This window comes from Salarias fasciatus, chromosome 11 (genome assembly GCF_902148845.1).
Source record: "Salarias fasciatus chromosome 11, fSalaFa1.1, whole genome shotgun sequence".
Taxonomy (NCBI): domain Eukaryota; kingdom Metazoa; phylum Chordata; class Actinopteri; order Blenniiformes; family Blenniidae; genus Salarias; species Salarias fasciatus.
The window spans coordinates 13,291,452-13,309,880 of NC_043755.1; the positions used below are offsets into that span (position 1 = coordinate 13,291,452).

General features: G+C 44.2%; 1 protein-coding gene across 3 annotated transcripts; it reads left to right on the top strand.

Annotated features, from left to right (window-relative positions):
- The first annotated feature begins 854 nt into the window (after positions 1 to 854).
- On the top strand, positions 855 to 13,947 carry mtcl3a (MTCL family member 3a). Of its 3 annotated transcripts, none has more exons than XM_030103454.1 (8): positions 855 to 1,891; positions 2,109 to 2,276; positions 7,154 to 7,456; positions 8,915 to 9,466; positions 9,818 to 9,897; positions 10,030 to 11,836; positions 12,679 to 12,719; positions 12,797 to 12,938. In XM_030103454.1, the coding sequence occupies exons 1-7, from the start codon at positions 1,490 to 1,492 to the stop codon at positions 12,706 to 12,708; spliced, it is 3,342 nt and encodes a 1,113-aa protein (XP_029959314.1). In that variant the 5' UTR covers positions 855 to 1,489; the 3' UTR covers positions 12,709 to 12,719; positions 12,797 to 12,938. The 3 variants fall into 3 exon arrangements, with proteins under 3 accessions (XP_029959314.1, XP_029959316.1, XP_029959313.1); XM_030103456.1 differs by having other exon boundaries at positions 12,679 to 12,714; XM_030103453.1 differs by lacking the exon at positions 12,679 to 12,719 and having other exon boundaries at positions 12,797 to 13,947.
- The last annotated feature ends 4,482 nt before the right edge of the window (positions 13,948 to 18,429 follow it).

Consider the following 18,429-nt stretch of genomic DNA (forward strand, 5'->3'; position numbering starts at 1 on the left):
TTTCGGATACATTATTCATTATGTTATGGAAAGATGCCCCTGGGTGGGTCTGAAAAAAAAAAAAATCCAAGAAAACTGTGTGGGCAGCGGATCTGTTTATGATGGAGCTGACCACCAGGACGAGGAGGGCCCGGTCCACTGCTCTGCAGCCCACCGGTGGGATGTCTAACGTCACATATTAGAGCCAGCTGTGGATCCAGAGAGGAGGAGAGACTGAGAGAGGAAGGGGAGGTTTTTATTTTTTTTTTTTTATATCCAGTTAATGAAAGCATCGTTTCAGCTGCAGGTCGTCGCTCTCCCAGTTGTTTTTATTAACTAAGCCGCAGCATTCCGGTAAAGGCATCATTTCAACTACTCTGAACACATCAACTTTCAGGATCATACTTGAAGAAAAGGTAAAAGATTCGAATTTTGGTCGGGCAACATGTGGTTGGTGAGCACAGCAGCACTTATCGGTTGTAAAAGTAGTTCTTTAGTAAATTCTTTCAAATCTCTTTATAGCTCAGCGGAACTGCAGTGAAAATGTGGGGGTTTTTTTCGGGGATAAGAGACAAATAAAATCGCTCTCCTCGTGACAGTCATCCCCCTGTCATGCTGAGAAAAGCAGGAGACAGTTGCGCTTTGTTTACGTTCTCGGTAGGACTGTTTATTTTATTCCGTGCGAGAGCGCCACGCGCCTTATGTCTGTCTCTACGTTGTGATCTTGACCTAAATCGAATAACTTCGGACACGCAGCTGTGATGATGGCGCTCACATCTGCAGCGGCGCTGCGCGTAACTGCGTCGATTTGCGTGGCCGCGGCGCAAGGTGGCACCTCCCGCCGCGCGCACGGGAGCCCCGGACCGATTAACGGAGGCTCTCCTGCAGCTTCTCCCAGGCGCCGCTCGGCTGTCCGGCTTCAGGAAAATAAACTCATGGTTACAAGAGGGGTAAAAATACTACTCGGGCCGCTCTTACATCAGAGCGCTCCGTGATATTTTTGGGAACTTCTCCCGTTCGCCTCGGAGTGGTTACTGGGTGTCTGCCGCTGCCAGCGCTGGACTGTCGCCTACAAACGAGTCTGCGACGGCACACGGAGTCCAAAGACGGAAGAGGAAAGAAACAAACAAACAAGCAAACAGACGGCGCAGGTGTGCAGCTGTGGGATAGTTTCAAAAGGAGAGGACCGCAGCAGCGGCGGCAGAATGACGGCTTGACCCGGTCCGGAGGAGGCATGGAGGAGACCTGCGATCACCCAGCGGTGAAGTCCTCCCGGAGAGCCGCTGTGTGGCCCGCGGGGGAGGATTTGCCTGGCTTTGGATAATTGCCACTTTCACCGTGCAAAAACAAAACAAAACAAAAAAACAAAACAAAACGGTGTGTTGGAAACTGAACTGATTCGATTTTTCACAGAAGACATGGATACTTACAAAATAGCTTGGTGATCAGCTGCTTTTCAATCAGTTGTGTGTTTTTCTTTTTTTCTTTTTCAATTTAATGCACTGGAAATATGTGGAGCGCGTTCATGAACGGCAGGGGCGGCGCCGGAGGGGGGTACGTCCCGTCTCAGGGATGGGAGTTCGTGCCGTGCTCCAGGATGGAGAGGGCGGACAGGGGCAGGGGCAAGAGCCGCAGCCCGCTGAGGAGGATCTCCTCCCCGCCCACCGTCTTCAGCCAGATATACGAGCCCCCTTTCGGCGCTCCGCCGGGAGGAGAGGCCGGCGCAGGGACCCCGCTGGACATCCTCCGGGGACAAATGTGGCCCGAAGCTCCACAGCAGCAGCAGCAGCAGCAAACACAACACTCAAGGCTCAAAAAGAAATTTGAAGATTTGAAAAAGCGACACGTGCAGGACAAGGAGGAATGGCTCAGGGAGAAAGAGACACTGTTGAGAGAAGTGGCTGACATACAAGTAATTCAGAACATTCACTAGCCCTTGTGAAATCTAAATATATGTGTCTGTGTCACCTCTGTGTGGTCAGAGGCTTGGTGTCTGACTCACTGAGATTTGTGCATCCTGTACATTTGCTTTATACTCCAAAAAATGTGTAACTTGACCTTTAGCAAAGCAAAGACTCCTTGTCTGATTTTGGGTTGACACAATTGCTGCCAACTATGTGTCCCTGCAGGGAGGGGAGAACCGGAGGATTTTGCTGGACCTGAAGACGGTTTTGGAGGAAGTGCAGGCGGAAGTGAAAAGAGAGGAGGAGAAGCGGAGCGAGCTGCAGCTGCAGTATACCAGAGACAGATGTGCCTGGGAGCTGGAGAAAGCTGAGCTCAAGTCCAGGATTGCGCAGGTAGGTGAGAGATGAGAACGGTAACAATCCATGGGTCTGAGTTGTGATTTCAAAGAGAAACCAGGGAAAGATCCAGCTGAATGTTATTGTGTGAGTGTGTGTTGCTGCTATCTGTCTGTTTATGTGCACAGCTGCACACACCGATAACAGGGCTCAAATCCAAAAACAAGGAAACTGTTATTTAACAAGTACTGCCAAAACAGAAAAGGATGCTTTATTTCAGCTAACACTCTTACTTGTTTTGTCTCATGTCTGTGCATGTACGGCATTCACTGCGGTGTAAATTGGACACCCTTATGGCAGGGTGATAAGTCACCGTGGCATCCATCCAGCTTAAGTCTCAGCTTAGACAAAAGATTTGCACTATACAGACAAACTTGGTTACCCCCCCTCTGCTCTGCTCGGCCAGACACTAACACCCTTCCTGGCTTTTAACAGCTTGCACAAAGTGGATGAAATATCGGCCTTTCCTGCCAAACAACAGCTATCGCTAAGTGTAGTCAAAATGAGCTGGAAATATTTAAAGTTTGCATACCGGTGCCACGCTGTGTCTGGCAGCGTGGTCATTTGAATGGCCATGCATAGCGATTCTTCAAAGCAACGCAGCTTTAGGGATTTGGCTTTTTTCAAGTTATATCAGACGATGGATTTATTTAGCTTTCTTAAAGCAGAAGGCTGAACCAGATGAAACATGTTAGCCTTTGTAGATCAAAAAGTTGGATCCTGTGAAGTCTTTTCCGACTCGGATTTTCCTGCGCCGTGCATGCCCATGTGTTTGTTTGCTTGTTTGTGATGTTATGACGACAGTTATCTTTATCTTCCAGTCGAGCCTCATGTGATTCCCACTGAAGACTAAAACCATCTGATCACACATTCGCCCCTGACACAAAACCCTCCTTCTCTTTGATTCAAGGGAATTTCAACTGAAGTGAAAATGTTTAGAAATTCCTTGATGGGATGTGGGAAGTTAACATCGTGGTGCAACGGCACTGCAGAGCAGTTGGAGAAAACCACCAATGACACGATAAGACAAGAATTCAAAACAGTAACTCTCTGTTACCAATTCGCTGATTGAATGCATGCACAGAAACAGGCGGTTTAAGTGCCGAAATATAATTTCATTTCTGTGAAAAAAAGGGCACAATATCAGTCCTTCAGCTCCCGACGTTTGTCTTTGTGGACGTCTCGCAGTTCGTTTCCCGTCCGAAACAGGAGCTTTACTGTTATGCTTTGGGTTTGTGAGGCACAGCAAGTACCAGTTAATAGGGACGATAATTCAGTTTCTACAGTAAGTCATGAGAGGACAGATCAAAAAGTAATGTTCTTAATCGCCATAACTTTAATAACAAACAGGCCAAGGCAAAAGTCATAAGAACCACACAGCATGTGATGCTTGACTCTAGGGGAGAACCCACGGCGTGCTTTCTGCATCTGCAAATTCCTGGGTGGGAAATGATAATGGATTGAATTTTTCCAAGCTAAATTAATTACTGTGTTGATTTTGGTTTTAAAAATACTGAAAGAGCTCAGCTTAGTTGAGCAGTAGTATTTTCAAAATAAGAGCTTGTTCTAAATGTAAAGTTTTGGTGACTAAAGAAGCAGTATCTTTAAAACGGCCTTGATGCGTGGTGTCACGATGATACACAAAAGCACACACTGATGCTTTTAATCCGATGCTAATTCATCAGTCATCTACATTGGAGCTGTTAAATTATTTGTCCCTTTTCTAGAGCTTCATGGGAGACAAGAAGACAGACGTCTCATTATGTGTCTTTGGACATATTTGCAAGAGGCTGATTCATTTCTATCTGTGTTCTCTACTGAGATATGGTGAGATTTCAAGTCGAACCAGCACACGCGTGAGCAGGCATGGAGTTTCTGAACTGATTGCACAAACAGGCCAAGGGAAACGTCAGTTGGAGTGAAGCCATGCTGAGCAGAGCGCTATTGTGAAAGCAGTTCAGTTTTTGATGCCGCATCCTGCTACAGTTCATACTTTTTGTGCACAAGTTGACTGAGACTGCTCACAAAGTTCAAAATGAAACTTATACAATTATACAATAATCACATTCACATGTTATATTTCTAATGGGACAGTAAAACATTTTACTTTAGTGTTTGACAGGGAGATTAAGTGTAATTTAGGTCATCTATATTTTACTGCTCAAAGAAGTGAGGTATGTAAAGCAAATATGTAAAGAGGTCAGTGGAGCAGAATGAGTGTACCTTTATTTCACTTAGAGGAGAAATGTGAACAATTTCAACATGGGTGAGAAAGCCCTCGGTCATTTTTTGCATTGGCCTGTCTCACTTTATCAATAAAGACGTGCTGAAAACAGAGAGCTGGACAGGAGTCGTCCAGGCAGTGTCAGTGACGATCATAGTTGTGATAATCCGAAACAGTATTGCATTAGAGACATTTCATGCATAGTTTTGAGGAAAAAAAGAAAACCTCAAACAATCTGCAAGTAATGTATGACAAGCTGTTAAAAGTAAAACCTCCCAAAAGAGATTCTTCATTTTTATTTCAATGTGAGGCAGTAAAATTTCATTAGGGTCTGTTAGATGAAGTTGTTGTTTGCAATAAAGTGAAAACAATTTTAATGGTGACAAAGGTTGCCACTAAGTTTACTCTCTAACCCAGAGACCTTAAATTTAGCCCCGTAACAATGGGACCCGGCTCACAGGTCAGCTTTGGATTGAGTCTGGAACTAAATGGCTTCACCAGCTGCTGCTTTGTGTCAGGTCTCCAAGATAAGGGAACAATCTATAAACCAGAAAAATGCAAAAAGAAAGACGATGTGTCTTTAATTAGAATTTAATCTTTGGGACTGAACAGATGATTCAGTTCAAGAACATCAGCTTCCTTTAAAAGTTATCTCAATGCAGAAAAAAATCTTAAAATTCTGACCATAGAAGCCAGACGGTTCATAGTTTGAAGTGTTTTGTAAGTCACATTTTTTTCTTGTGTGAACTTGGATTTACCGTGTATCCGATACAGTCTTTCATGGGATTATACCAGAGCCACGAACGCAAAGTGAGTCAATTAGACAGGTTATTATAGATATTTTAATTTTACTCCTCTCACCACAATAGACTATGCCTGTTTACAAAGTGCTGCATGTGGTTTCAACATCCTTTTTGGGCATTTCTACAACCAAATACCAAGAGAGCATCCAAGGTCCAAGGCAGAGGTCTCAGGCCGTATATTTCCAGGCATATTCCTCCGCATGCCACTGATTTATGAAAGCTGCTGCTGGCAGCTAGGAGACATCTCACTCCGTCTTAGCAGCCAGCTCCCCCTCCTCTCTGGACTCGGCTCCACAGCTCCTCTTGGAATGTGACATTGTACAAGGCTGTGTGTCCGCTATTTATAGTGGGTCACCCTGGTGACACAGTTACCTTTATATACCCTGTACCATGCTGCGACGGCCAGGGTGGCCAAGAGCAGTTGGAAGCTGCTTGCTAAGAATCTGCGTGTGTGTGTGTGTGTGTGTGTGTGTGTGTGTGTGTATGTGTGTGCGCGTGCACGTCTCTGTATGCAGGAATGGATATGTTCCCCAAAGCAGGATATGATATACGATACCAGTAAATCACTTCCTCCCAAGTTTCCGTTAAGAAGATCGTTTGCCTTTCAGGTGTTAATCTATTAAAACAGCCAGAAATCTGCGAGCATCTTGTTTTTGCACTTTCGCTTACTATTTGTTTACATTTTGATATTTAAATAGGTTGCGGAAAGCCCCCATCATCATGCATCTCTAATTGTGGAGAGCTTGAAGCCACAGGCCTACAGAATGAGTTGACTTGTTTTGCTCCACCATAATTTCTTGACCCCAGGCCACATGCAGAAATAGCGCTGGGACCGGTTGATGTCTGTGGCAGAAAACCGAAATAACACATCCAGGCTCGTACACTTAAATTCCATACACACCGACGCACATAGATCCGTGTGAATGTATGCACGTGCACAGGCGTTGTCTTGGGTTCATTCCAGTAGCAAAGCCAACATTTTTTAATGCCTCATTTTACTGTGAATGAAATATGCGTACTGACCTCAAAATGTACCAATGTTCAAAACACAGCTTTTGTTTTGGTAACCAGAGCTTTGTTGATACCAGCTCTGTAATCGCACATTTAGGAAATTCACATTGTTTCCTGGTGAATTTATTATTAAGACTCTTGACTGTACAACAGGGAATGGACATGGTACTGTACCTGAGTAGGAACATCAAAAGAGGTCTTTATTAAAGGTTGCTGGAAGCAAGCAAACAAATTAAAATGAAAACATAATCAGCTCAATAAAAATGACTATTTTCAATGATCGTCTTGAAAAAAATTCTAAAATCGGTCTTATTTGTGCTTGGGGCTTATCTTTTCATAAATCTTTGTTTTTCTTAAAAAGAGGGTCATGAGAGAATCCTTAATAAGGTCAGCTCTGCAAACATATAATGCTGCGCCTGTAGCTGCCATATCCTGCACCGCATCCTGTGTTAGTGAGGTGCCACAGAAAAAACAACATGAACCCTGAGCCTCTGAACCCAATGTGAGTGCTTACAGGATATTTTCACTGTTTAATCCTTTGTCTTTTCTCACTTTCCCCTCCTACGAACCCACTCACACTCATCCCGGCGGTGCATTATTTCCCCAACTTCCTCCAACTCCTCTTCCTGCCACTCCTTCATTCTCACAATTCCACTTTAAACATTTCTCCCACGCCTGCCTCACATATCTTGTCATCTCTCTCTCCTGCTGTGATTATCCCATTGCGTTCTCTCCTTGTATGTTTTTTTTTTTTTTTACAATCTCTCCCACTTGTTCACTCTCCATCGTCTCACTCACACCCCGTATCCTCTGCACCTCCTGTCTGTTTTCCTCAGTTGGAGGCCAAAGACACCGCGGGATTGGCGAGTGGGGAGGCCCAGGCTCCAGGTGGTCCTGGCGCCGTGGCGTCAGGGAGTGCCCGGGAACGGTACGGCCAGACGTCGACCCTCCGCAGGGAGCGGGAGGAGCAGCGGAGGATCCTGGTGGACACGCAGACGGCGGCCATGGACCTGCGCTGCCGCCTGGAGCACAATGAGCGCGACTGGTTGAAGGAGAAGAGCGAGCTGCTGGAGAGGTTTGAGGTCGAGAGAAGAGAGTGGGAGAACCAGCTGAAGGACATGCAGAAGAAAATAGAAGAGGTAAGATGCCAAGGTCCGCATTTTAAACTGATTTTGGTTTGTTGGACTGTTGGACAAAACTGTTCAAAATATGAGTCTAAAGCACCACTCCCAAACGACCTTTTTTTATTTTTAAACTAACATTAAAAAAAGGAGAAGAAAAATGTAGTATCCTAAGGCTGATTGTCGTAAATTCCAGTTAACATCTGATATCGTGGAGCACTGAGCTCCTCATATGGTGTAACACTTCCTCCTACATACCCGCTCACTATCAGCATTGTCAAAACAACGTCCACATAACTACTGATGAGCAAAGAAAGGAGTCGACGGAGCCGAGGGAGGCATGCTGGGGTCTCTGATCTCTGAATACTGAAACAGACTAAATGATTATGATAATATGGGAGAGAGTGGAGAGACATGCAAACAGACATGGAAATGAAAGTCATCAAGCGTGTTAATCATAACAATATGCATAAAAAAAGCTGGTGGGTTCTACATTGATTGTTGTGTATGTATTTTACGCGGTCTTGGATAGTTTATGCAGATCCAAATAATTACTCTTGTCAGCATATAGATCAATAATGTGGAGCTGCTCTCTGCATGACAACTGTTAAATTCCCCAACAAGTTTAGCCAAATACAATAAACGGACAAAAAAATATCACAGGTTGCATCAAGCCAGCTATGGATTTATATCATCGTGACAATTTAAAGAGAAAGACAAAGCAGGGAAAAGGCAGATCAGTATAGGTGAAGAAAATCCATCGTCAAGTAGCGATTAAAACCTGACAAGCCCAGAAGAGAATAATAGAGGGATTTTTTTTTGTTTTTTCATAAGGGGATTTGTAGCCAAACAGTTGGAAAGAGAGTGAAAGCACTGGAACAATTTGCTATGAGAAGAACATGTGGCTCTCATTTGCCCCTTTGAGACCAGAAAATGAGAGAGAAAAACAGAGAGGAGTAAAGCAGGGGGAAAGAAGCAGTGCCATTCAGACACTGCATGATGGGAAATATGGTGGTCAAGGAGATGCCTTTATTCGTCAAGATTTTATTTATTTAGAAACCAAACCATGACATGAAGAAATAAAGTTTAGTGAAACTATGGAATATTTTTTTCTGATAATTTATTGTAAGTGCAATGGAAATTATTTACAAAAAAGGCTTTGTGTAAAATAATGGGAAAATTATTTGCAGCAGTTGCAGAGTGTATATACTTTTTAAGTGCATACCAGAAACAGAAATCTAGGGTAAAACAAGTCAGGCTTTTTGTTGCCTCTGGATCACAGCAGCAATTGGAATTATCATATTAAATTAAAAGCAAATAATAGCTGTTTGCTGTTGGACAAAGGAATGAGAAAGTTTAAGAGGAGCATTGTGGTCCAAGCTCTGTGGGGAGGGTGTCCTCGGTTCTCTCTGGAACAGGACTGGTGCACAATGTTTATGCATCGTTTCTGACCTCCCTCTTCTTTCCTTGATCCAGCTTTACTGTGAAGTGAGAGTCAAGCGAGGAGGGATCAGATTGGAAGGCGCCAGGCAGGACGACGACGACGACGACTTGACAAACAGGCTGAGCATCCGCTCCGTCAGCACGGGCTCCAGTCTGCTCAGTGACAACTCCCGCTCCGAGCCGCTCAGCAGCAGCGGCCCATCGGAGCACAACATCCACCAATCCATATCTGGCCTGGGTCACAAGAGCAGCATCAGCAGTGATGGCGGACACCATCCCACATGTTTCACAGTAGAGAGCCTCTGTGAATTCAGGGCCGGTGCCCAGTTCACTGAGCACTCACAACCGAAGCGTGAGGACGACTCGAGACCCAGAGACTCTTGGCAGAAAGACTCAGTCACTGACGCTGTGGATACGGCTGCTCTGGATGCACTTTTCTGTGGAGCTCCTGGATGTCGAGTGTCACAGGAATATGAAGCTAATAACTGTGAAAAACGTGTCCTTGTAACTCCTCAAGAAAGTCCTCTTTGGACCAGGCTGAGCTGCAGCATTGACAAAAAGAAGAACACCACTGCTCTCAATGCTGTGAGTGTTTTTTATATATTTTGTTTACAGTTGTATTTGTACACACGATATGCCATATGTCAGCAGGATTACTATTGCAGCAACACATCATCAGTAGGCTCAAACTAACCCGTCTAAACCCAGCTCGCGCTCCCTATTAGTGGGTGAACAATCCAACGCTTGGTGAATTCTGCTTCACAATGATAGGAAGAGCTGACATCGAAGGCTGTTCCTGTCTTTTTGCCTTTGATCACATCTGTTTTCTGTGCCATGTGGCAATGGCATTACCTGTTTTTTTTTTGTTTTGTTTTTTTAACACTACAGCAATTCACATAACTTTTATCTTTCTGTTTTGGCCCCTCTTTGTCTCAGGCCCTGAAGGAGATTGCCCGTGTGAGCGAGGAACTCTGTAGCTACCAGGATGAGATCAGAAAAAAGAGTGGAGATAAGAGGTAAATCCCTTTCTGCTATGTTAACTTACCAGCACCAGCATGAACGTATGATCATGAACACGTTTACATATGAGTCGAAAAATGCACTGATTATTTTGTGAAGAGGTAAATTTAGTCTTTGTTTGTTTTCAGGAACCGGTCTGAATCTCTGTGCCTCCCTGAAGACTGTGGCAGTGATAAAACCGGGGTGGAGGAAGATGCTGCTGCATGTGACCTCAACCAGATCTACGATGACCTTCGAGCCTTGGAGAGGGCAAACTGGATCACCTTGTCGCCAGATAACACTTGGCAGATCAATAGAGGGCTGAGGGAATCCTGGACAACAAATGCCACTGAAGCGGCCAGCGGCAGAGCCACGCAGATCAGCTCTGGAGTCGACTCTGAAATGGATGCAGCAGCTCCACCTATCCCTCCCCGTACATCCTCCTGGAATCTGAGCGCTCCCGCACACCCAGACACAGAGCTTCACATCCCGGATTCTCCTGTGGCAACAGTGAGGAAGTGCCACAGTCCCTGCATTTTGATGGACAGAAAGTGTAGCAGCCCGTCCGTGGTCAGGAAGTTTGAGGCTATGCTGCAAGAGAACGAAGGAAAGGTTTTTATCGACGGTGCGCTGGCATCGTGCTCTGTGCCTGCTAACTCCAACTGTAATATGGGCTGCTGCCACAACCGCTGGTCCTGCGACGTCAGCAAGTTTTCCAACACTAAGCTCTCCACGTATGGAACTGTCCAGAAAAGTTTCTCTGAAGTCAACATAAGGAGTGCTGGGAAAGACTTGCTTTCAGATTACAGCCCAGTTGTTGGAAACTTAAAAAACCCCGAGCTACAAATGCCCCCGTTTGTCAGAGATTTGCCTGTAGATTTGCTCCTATCCTCTCTGGAAACAGTACCTCTCAGCTCCAACCTCAAGGGGTCCAAGAGAAACATCATGCTTGAACAAAAAACAGCCGAGTTTAACAGGACTTTGTTTCAAGCTGAGATGGGACGTGGGGTAGAGGAACAGAGCAGTTTTACACCAATAGATTCCTGCTCTATGGGTCACCAGTCGGTCTTTGCAACATCAGATGAGGTTTTGCCTCCCAAAGTTACGAAATCACAGCCACTTTGTGCTGATGTACCCACTGGAGTGGTGGATGCTCATCGTGAAGAGACATTATGCCTCTTTGTGTCAGAGTCCACAATACTGAACCCTGAAGATCAACTAAAGCAGACGAGATGGACTCATGAAAATCAAGCAATCCAAATAAAAGAAGAAACTCCTTCTGTAGTTTCTCCTGAACAGTGGCAGGCTGCACCCGGCGAAGCCGCAGCATCCTCTCAAAGCCCCATTCAGCACTGTGAGGTTAAGCACAAAGTTCAAACAGCAAGCAGCCCTTCCAGAAAACCACAGCACAGAGCAGCCACAGAAGCTCCTTTCTCTGAGTGTGCCGTGCCTGCGAATACCCAGCCTGGTCAGTCTGTGGATGATTCCAGCTTGAAGAATGACAATCCCCATGGAGCAAAGCCTCAGCCTGCCAAAGCTGGTGTTTCACTCCAGCAGTTGTCTGCTGAGAACAAACAAAAACAGATGACACAGCCAAGACATGTGTCTGCTCCCACTTTCCAGTCTGACTCCTCCAGACCCGGGCCCCGAATGATGAACGACCATCCCTGGAAGCCCCTGACTCTTGCTGCGTATCCACGGCCGGAGGGCTCCAGGTCCAACTACGGAGCCGTAGAAAGGATTCTGAAGAATTATGAGAATGCGGCTCGAGCACAACAGAACCAGAGTCAAGAGAATGACTTGCCCTCAAGTCCAAACTTCAGTCTGAGGCAAGAGAAGAACGTCACAGAAGTGGACACAGCGAGACAGACGCAGGCTTCCCACTTCACAGAGACACACACCTCGCTCAGCAGCCACAGTGCCACGGGTGTGAAAGAGATACAGCTTATCGTGCAGGTGGGTACAGTCAGACAGATCTACTTACCCTTCCGTGTGTATATAGATGCCATGCCATTTAGCAGGTGTCATTCTGACTTAGCATTTTGCAATCAAACTAAACTATATTTTGAAGGCTGGTTGCGCCGTCGGACCTCAATGAACTTGCACATTTCATTCTATTCTGAAGCACTAAGCAATTGTCCTTGACTGAGGACAGCTCTGGTGGGAATGTTGTTTATTTCTGGTATGTGCTACGAGACAGAAGCAGGCCAAAGCCTCCATTATAATCTGGGCATCTGGGCCATTCCATTGCTGAGAGGCTTTTAAGAAAAGGAGCTGGCAATGAGGTATATAAACTTTAAACTAGATGGGAGGTCCATCACCTCGCCGGCATTTGTTTTATCTTTCACCGCTTTGACGGGGCCTCTCGGTGGAAGTGTTTTTCTGGCCTTTTCACTGCAATTACAGAAGTATCTACAAGAAGCCAGCTGACTAAATGCCCTTGGCAGAACACAGAAATGAGAAGGCAGAATAGATTACGCAGCTCTTAAGTCAAGCAATTGTCAAGGAAATTGTGGGAACAATTATCAGACCAATTTTATTTGACCTCATGAACAAGAATGCCATTCCAGGTCGCACTTCAGTGTGACCTCCATCTTGTGTGACTGTGCGAGATGAGACAGATCTTGCCCAGCCCAAAGTGATTCTGTACTCATAAGAGATCGCACGCGCAGAAACACAAGCGAGGCTCAGCTTTGTTCTCGATCAGTGGAAACTGGATCGACTCGCGTGACGTAATCACATGAGCGTGCTGTTCGCTTTTAGAGGTCCTGTTTGAATCCTGCCTGTCGTTTTCCTAGGGTCGAGAAGACAGCAGATGGAACACGTGACAGAATGTAACGTATGTGTGTGTGTGAATATGATTGGAGACGGGATGGTGTGTTAATCTTCAGTGTTAATTCGTCTCTTTCTCTCCAGGAAAACGAGGAGCTCCCTGCATCCTCCTCTTCCTGCAACCAGAGGAATTTCTCGAGGCCTGCCCGTCCAGCGAACCGCCGTCTCCCCTCCCGATGGGCCAGTCGCTCACCTACTTCATCATCCTCCGCCTCCTCCTCTCCCTCGAGCACCCCTGTCATCCCACCATCCTTCCCCCAACAGAAGCAGACTTCCTCCTTTGCCTACTCACACTCTTTCCACATGGAAACCGTTATCATTTGACCTTCATCTCACCGTATGTTTGTACCAACCGGAAGCCTTCAATGATAACCTCTGAACTCTGAACCTTCGATTTTTCTCTTTATACTGCTGCATATACCAAATCCAAACGGCTTTTCCACCAATACAGACTCAGAAGTGCTTTAGTCGTGAGTTCATGTACTCATATTTAGAATGTATGTGCATCCAGTGGTGCTTATATGACAAAAAGAGCAAGTGAATGACGTGAAGGACAATAGGTATCCTGCAGTATGGTCTCAGTCACCTTGCAGACGGTACGCCTGCCATGGAGGACAGTGAAAGTGGGATTTTAAGAAGAAAGTAAACATGTCCTCCATTCATTTATACCAACCATTTCAATAGATGGCCTTTACTCAGGTCTGGATTCTAGCTTCTATTACTGTACCCTCGCAGATCTAGCAACCGCAGACCGATCACTGCCCCCTCTGTTCTCTATACTCTTATCTACACTCTCACACTTTGTGGGGATTAACCTAACAACTTTTAGCGAAGCGAAATTCAGAAGAATGTGTTAATTATGTTTTTTTTCTGTACAATTGCAGCATCATGTAGAATTCAGCGTTAACGACAGTGGAGCAGAGATTTCACTTACTTTCTCAGTATGCTAAATACAGCGGTGTCCATTTCTGCCTTCTTTCATATCACACACACCAGGACTGTACCTTGCCTGTGACTGAAACATGTCTGCTTTACATTCATGTGTGGCTTTATATTTTTTCAGAAATAAGCAAAGCAACATTTACTTGATATCAATGGATCAAATGAAATGTGAGTTCTTTTTTTTTTATAACTTTGTACCAAAGGCTGGGTTTTTATGCATTTTATTTCATTTGAAAATTAAATGCAATGTTTATAATGGCATTTGATTTCTCTGTCAATCCACTGCTGATGTTTTCCATATATATAAAAAAAAGAAGTTAAATCTCATCTAGGACCGCCTGCTTTTTTCCTTTTTTTTTATTTTGCAAAACATGATTATGATGCTTATGTAATAAAGAAGTCTTTTTTCTACTTTTGCTAACTCTAAATGGTCACATATCAGGACATTGCTCAGCCGAGTAGTACAGAATTTTTCGGGGTCAAAGTGGTGAACCATATGATGAAGGTGATGCCTTTGCTGTTCTTTTTGTGTAATAAACATGAGAACATAATGGCTTCTCTCCTCCTTTCGCCTCAACTTGCAACACACAGTCACGTTTTTCCATATAGAGCTTTTACACAGGCTGTGTCATGTTGTGTTTGTCAGACAGTTGCACTGCCAAAAACATTTCCCGGCAGTGTAAAACCGATTTCTGAGCACACCATAAAATATAGTGTCATGGGAGTGTTCCTCTAAGCTTTTGTTTCTGAATAGCCCTGTAAGCAGCCCCTTGTTTTCTTAACGTGTCTATTAATATAACCTTTGATCATTTGCTCACTGACTACATGCTCCCTCGACCTCGTCGCTGTGCAGCTTCCAGGCCTCATAGTTTTCATCTCCAGCCTTGCAGTCGGGGCGACGCGATCGGTTCGAGACATCAATCAAACATTGCTCATGATTATTAATCTGCTTGAAACGAGAGGATTTGAATGTGATCACTGGGCTCACAAAGAAAAACCATCAGAACTGAATGAGTGAACTCGCTTCACTCGGCTGTACACCTTTGCATCTTTTCGCATCACGCGCTTAAACTTGTCCCCAAACATTTCTCGCAGTTCTTTTTCTTAAATTGATTCTGTTTGAACAGTGTGATGATTTTAATTTCACATGTATTATTTTTATTGTTGCCATCAAAAATGTCACATCGTCTCTGGTGTTTGACTCTTATTTATGTGGCTGCCTGATTAATCAGTTTGGCACCCTCAGACTTCTATTGCACCTACAAAGGGAGACGCCACCATGTGCACCCGAGCCTCTGAAAGGGGAGGACACCTAACCCCTTCCCCTGAAACCTGGCACCGTGGACTGACTGAACTGACAGGTGCTACAATGTTGTGGAGCCAGAAATCCTACCCCGGCCCTGATATAAATATAAATATTATTATTCCCTCCTGATGTCCAGCCCACTGCTGCACTGGCTGTCTCACTTCGTTTTCCTGTGACAAGGTTGGTCGGCAGTGTAGATTCCCGTTGCTGGACAGCACTCAAGCCTGGAGGTTTCCAGATGCTGAAAGCATTATATAACCAGCGCTAACATCCCGATCCCAGCGCTGCTTCAGATCACAACGCTGGAAAGAATTTATGAAAAACTCTGGATTTCATTATGCAATGTGCAGGATGACCACGGTTAGCGTAAAGATTGCTACCATGTGAAACAAATCAGCTGCTTTACAAGAGTATGCAGATCATTTTTGGTAATAGTTACAAATGTCAACTTCTGGATGAGCCTGAAGTAACGAACGCCCGGACATGTTGGTGATATTCACTGAAAGCAACAAGAAGTGTAATGGCACAGTATAACTATAAACATCCCGCCAGTAAATATACGGTCAATATAAAAGTCACACCAGTTCTGAGGCAGAAGTTGGATATTGGTCTGTTCATTCAGCTGTTAATTTGCAAGAACTAACCTTTGGATAAGTTGTAGGAACTTTTCAGCAGGATAATCATACTTTGGAAACTAAGAAAATTCCATGACACAACTCTGTTTATTCAGATGGGTTGAGATTCCTATTTTTTTTTTAATTTTTTTTTTAGGTTGATTGCAATAAATGCGTGATCAAAGATTGTGTAATCATCACAGTGTTCCAGAGAAACTGATCTGTCTATTCTGATGAAACTGCCCCAATGAGAAGTTTTGTGCATGCATAAGTCTCAAATCTTACTCAAAATAGAGGACTGATGTGATTGCTGCATGGCCTTGAGTGCAGTTTACTCACTGCACAAGAATTCTAATAAGCAACAGTACAGGTTACATTTTGGAGAGCAGCCCTCTTGTGTGTTGTTGTGTGAATAATAAAACCAAACTGGTTTGCAAGAAAGTCCTGCGCCGTCTTTCCTGTTAGCGGTGCCTTTGTAAAACCATTTCTCTCGGAGATTAAGCTTGCATTACTTCAGGCTTTTCTCTTTCCCTTGGCGTTCTGTGAATTGCTAAGAAAAGGATTAGAGTGAACACTGCTGCTGGTATTCACAGCTGAGGGTTGGTTTAAAATGTATTGTAGACATCACAGTAAATGGCTGTGTTTTGTCTCCGAGTGGTTTCATTGGCCTTTCGAATGGCCACATCCTCTTTGCTGCCTCCACTAAAAAAACACTTGCCCTCCGGTGTCTCCTGGCTCTCTGCCTGCACTCCTCTCAGGAAACCTCCAAACCCCTCAGAGCCTCTGGCAACTGACAAGCTGCCATTTTCCTTGTTCTGAAATAGACCATGATTGACATCTATGTGTGTTATGCATTTATTTAGAATATTAAAAAAGACAAACAGTAAATAAAGAAGTGTGTATTGTCATGACACACTTATTCAATACCAAAAAAATACATCACTCTCTCAGCTAATCCTCATCCCCACTGGGTGTGGGTGAGGATTAGGTGTCGTCATATCTTGGTGTGTTGGTACAGCGGCGTGCTGACTCCAGTGCATTCCCTGACTTCCTGTGGAGCCCCAGACAGCCACATATCGATCAGCACACTGGCGCATCAGTTTGGAGGCCTCATACATTACACACACACACACACACACTCACATCCTGAAACACACTGATATACACGCAACAGCATGTTGGCATGCATATAGAGAAATGAGAGTCTCTCTCCTCCTCCCATTAGCCAGGTTGCGATTTCAGACTGGCTTCCATTACCAGCCTGCGGCTAAATCACTGATATCCGGATGGATGATAAGAACCGGCTAAAAGGTCCAAACAGGGAATGAATGGAAGTAAAAAAAAAAAACAAAAACCAAAAAGAGACAATGTTTTCAAATTGTTGGAGAATGAAGGACAGGTTTATGGCAAGCAGTTGGAGCTTTTATTGAATATCTTTGATGTCATGAGAAGGTTTAGCTTCAGCTATTTCATTACACGTCACCTGAAGTGATTTATGTTTCACTTTAAGACATTCATGCATGAAGATTCCACAAGACCCACAGTGTTGTCCAGGTATAGTGTTCACAGAATTGTATTTATAGGCAGGCTACTTTCTAGCTGACTGAGCTGGACTGTACAGAGAAAAAAAGAGAGTCGCTGTGTCTGGAATGACTGCCCGGGATGAGTCTCACCAACCTTTCTGAATTCCTTCCCCACTTTTAAATAGACTGGAGAGGTGAGGGCTGTTAAACAGAGCAGTGTCTCTCACAGTCCAGGATACAGTGTGGTGTATTCCTGTTAACGGCCTTTAATGCTCCCACTGCCTGTCATGACAGAACATTTATACAGGTCTTAACAAGGGGAAAACAAGAACACTTATTCATATCTATTAAATGTAGCGCAGAGTCACTGCATTTAATAGATTTTATTTATTGTTTTACACTATGTTGTTTTTTTTCTTTCTTTTTATCTTATGCGGTTTTTTTTTAAATTGCATCTGGCTTTATCTTACTGTTCAGAAATCTAAGTCTACTCCATATGGAAAGTGTACTTGCGTCCTTCGATGAGGGATTCAGTTATCTATTATTTATTGAGTTGTGCAAGGAGTGCGTGCATGAATGTGAGAGCACACTGGAAGGCTGCAAATGAATTGCTCCTAGTGGGATCAATAAAGTTTTCTCATCTGAATCTAATATTTAGTTTTCAGAATTCCTTTGGTTGCACTTGTGAAACAACACGTTTTCAACATGTTACATTGCAGATGTCACATCAAAGATAGATTTTGTGGGCGGTGGACATTTGGTTTTACCCTTTGATTCAACTAACATAAAAGTGTTTGAGTCCTCTGTTATTTTTGCAGAGGAGGTGGAGACAGGGGTGAGGGATTTATGCTCTCAGTTGTTATAGATCAGAGCACAGAGCAGGAAGCATCTCAACCTTCTCCCTCTGTCTCTCACACCATCATTCAGTATTTTTCTCTCCTTCTTGTTTGTTCACGTCTACATGCTTCACGACTTTAAACTCTCTCATCCTCACATTTGACCTGCTTCTTCCTACATATGAGAGCAATATAAAAAATCTTTGCAGACATCTTTAGTTCTACCCATGTTTTGTCTTGAGGCAAATCTAGTGATCTTAAAACTGTGCTGAATTGTGTACATGTGGGTCAGCAGCAGTTTGAGCCTGTCTGTGTTTGCACAGTAGTATGATCCCAGAGCATTTCACACTTTTCACAGGCACTTAGAAAGGTGGGACCTCTGCCTCTGACACACTTCTAGCAGGAGTTGAAGTGGTCACTTCCTTGAAGAAAACCTCCATGTCTCATTGCTACTACACAGCATACTTTAATTATTGAGAAAATAATAAAAACAATA

Excerpts from the sequence above, each read along its gene's own strand:
- mtcl3a (XM_030103453.1), top strand. The coding sequence starts at position 1,490 with ATGTGGAGCGCGTTCATGAACGGCAGGGGCGGCGCCGGAGGGGGGTAC. Across the intron at positions 9,467-9,817 it reads ACACCACTGCTCTCAATGCT|GCCCTGAAGGAGATTGCCCG; the intron begins GTGAGTGTTTTT and ends TCTTTGTCTCAG. Across the intron at positions 9,898-10,029 it reads AAAAAGAGTGGAGATAAGAG|GAACCGGTCTGAATCTCTGT; the intron begins GTAAATCCCTTT and ends GTTTGTTTTCAG.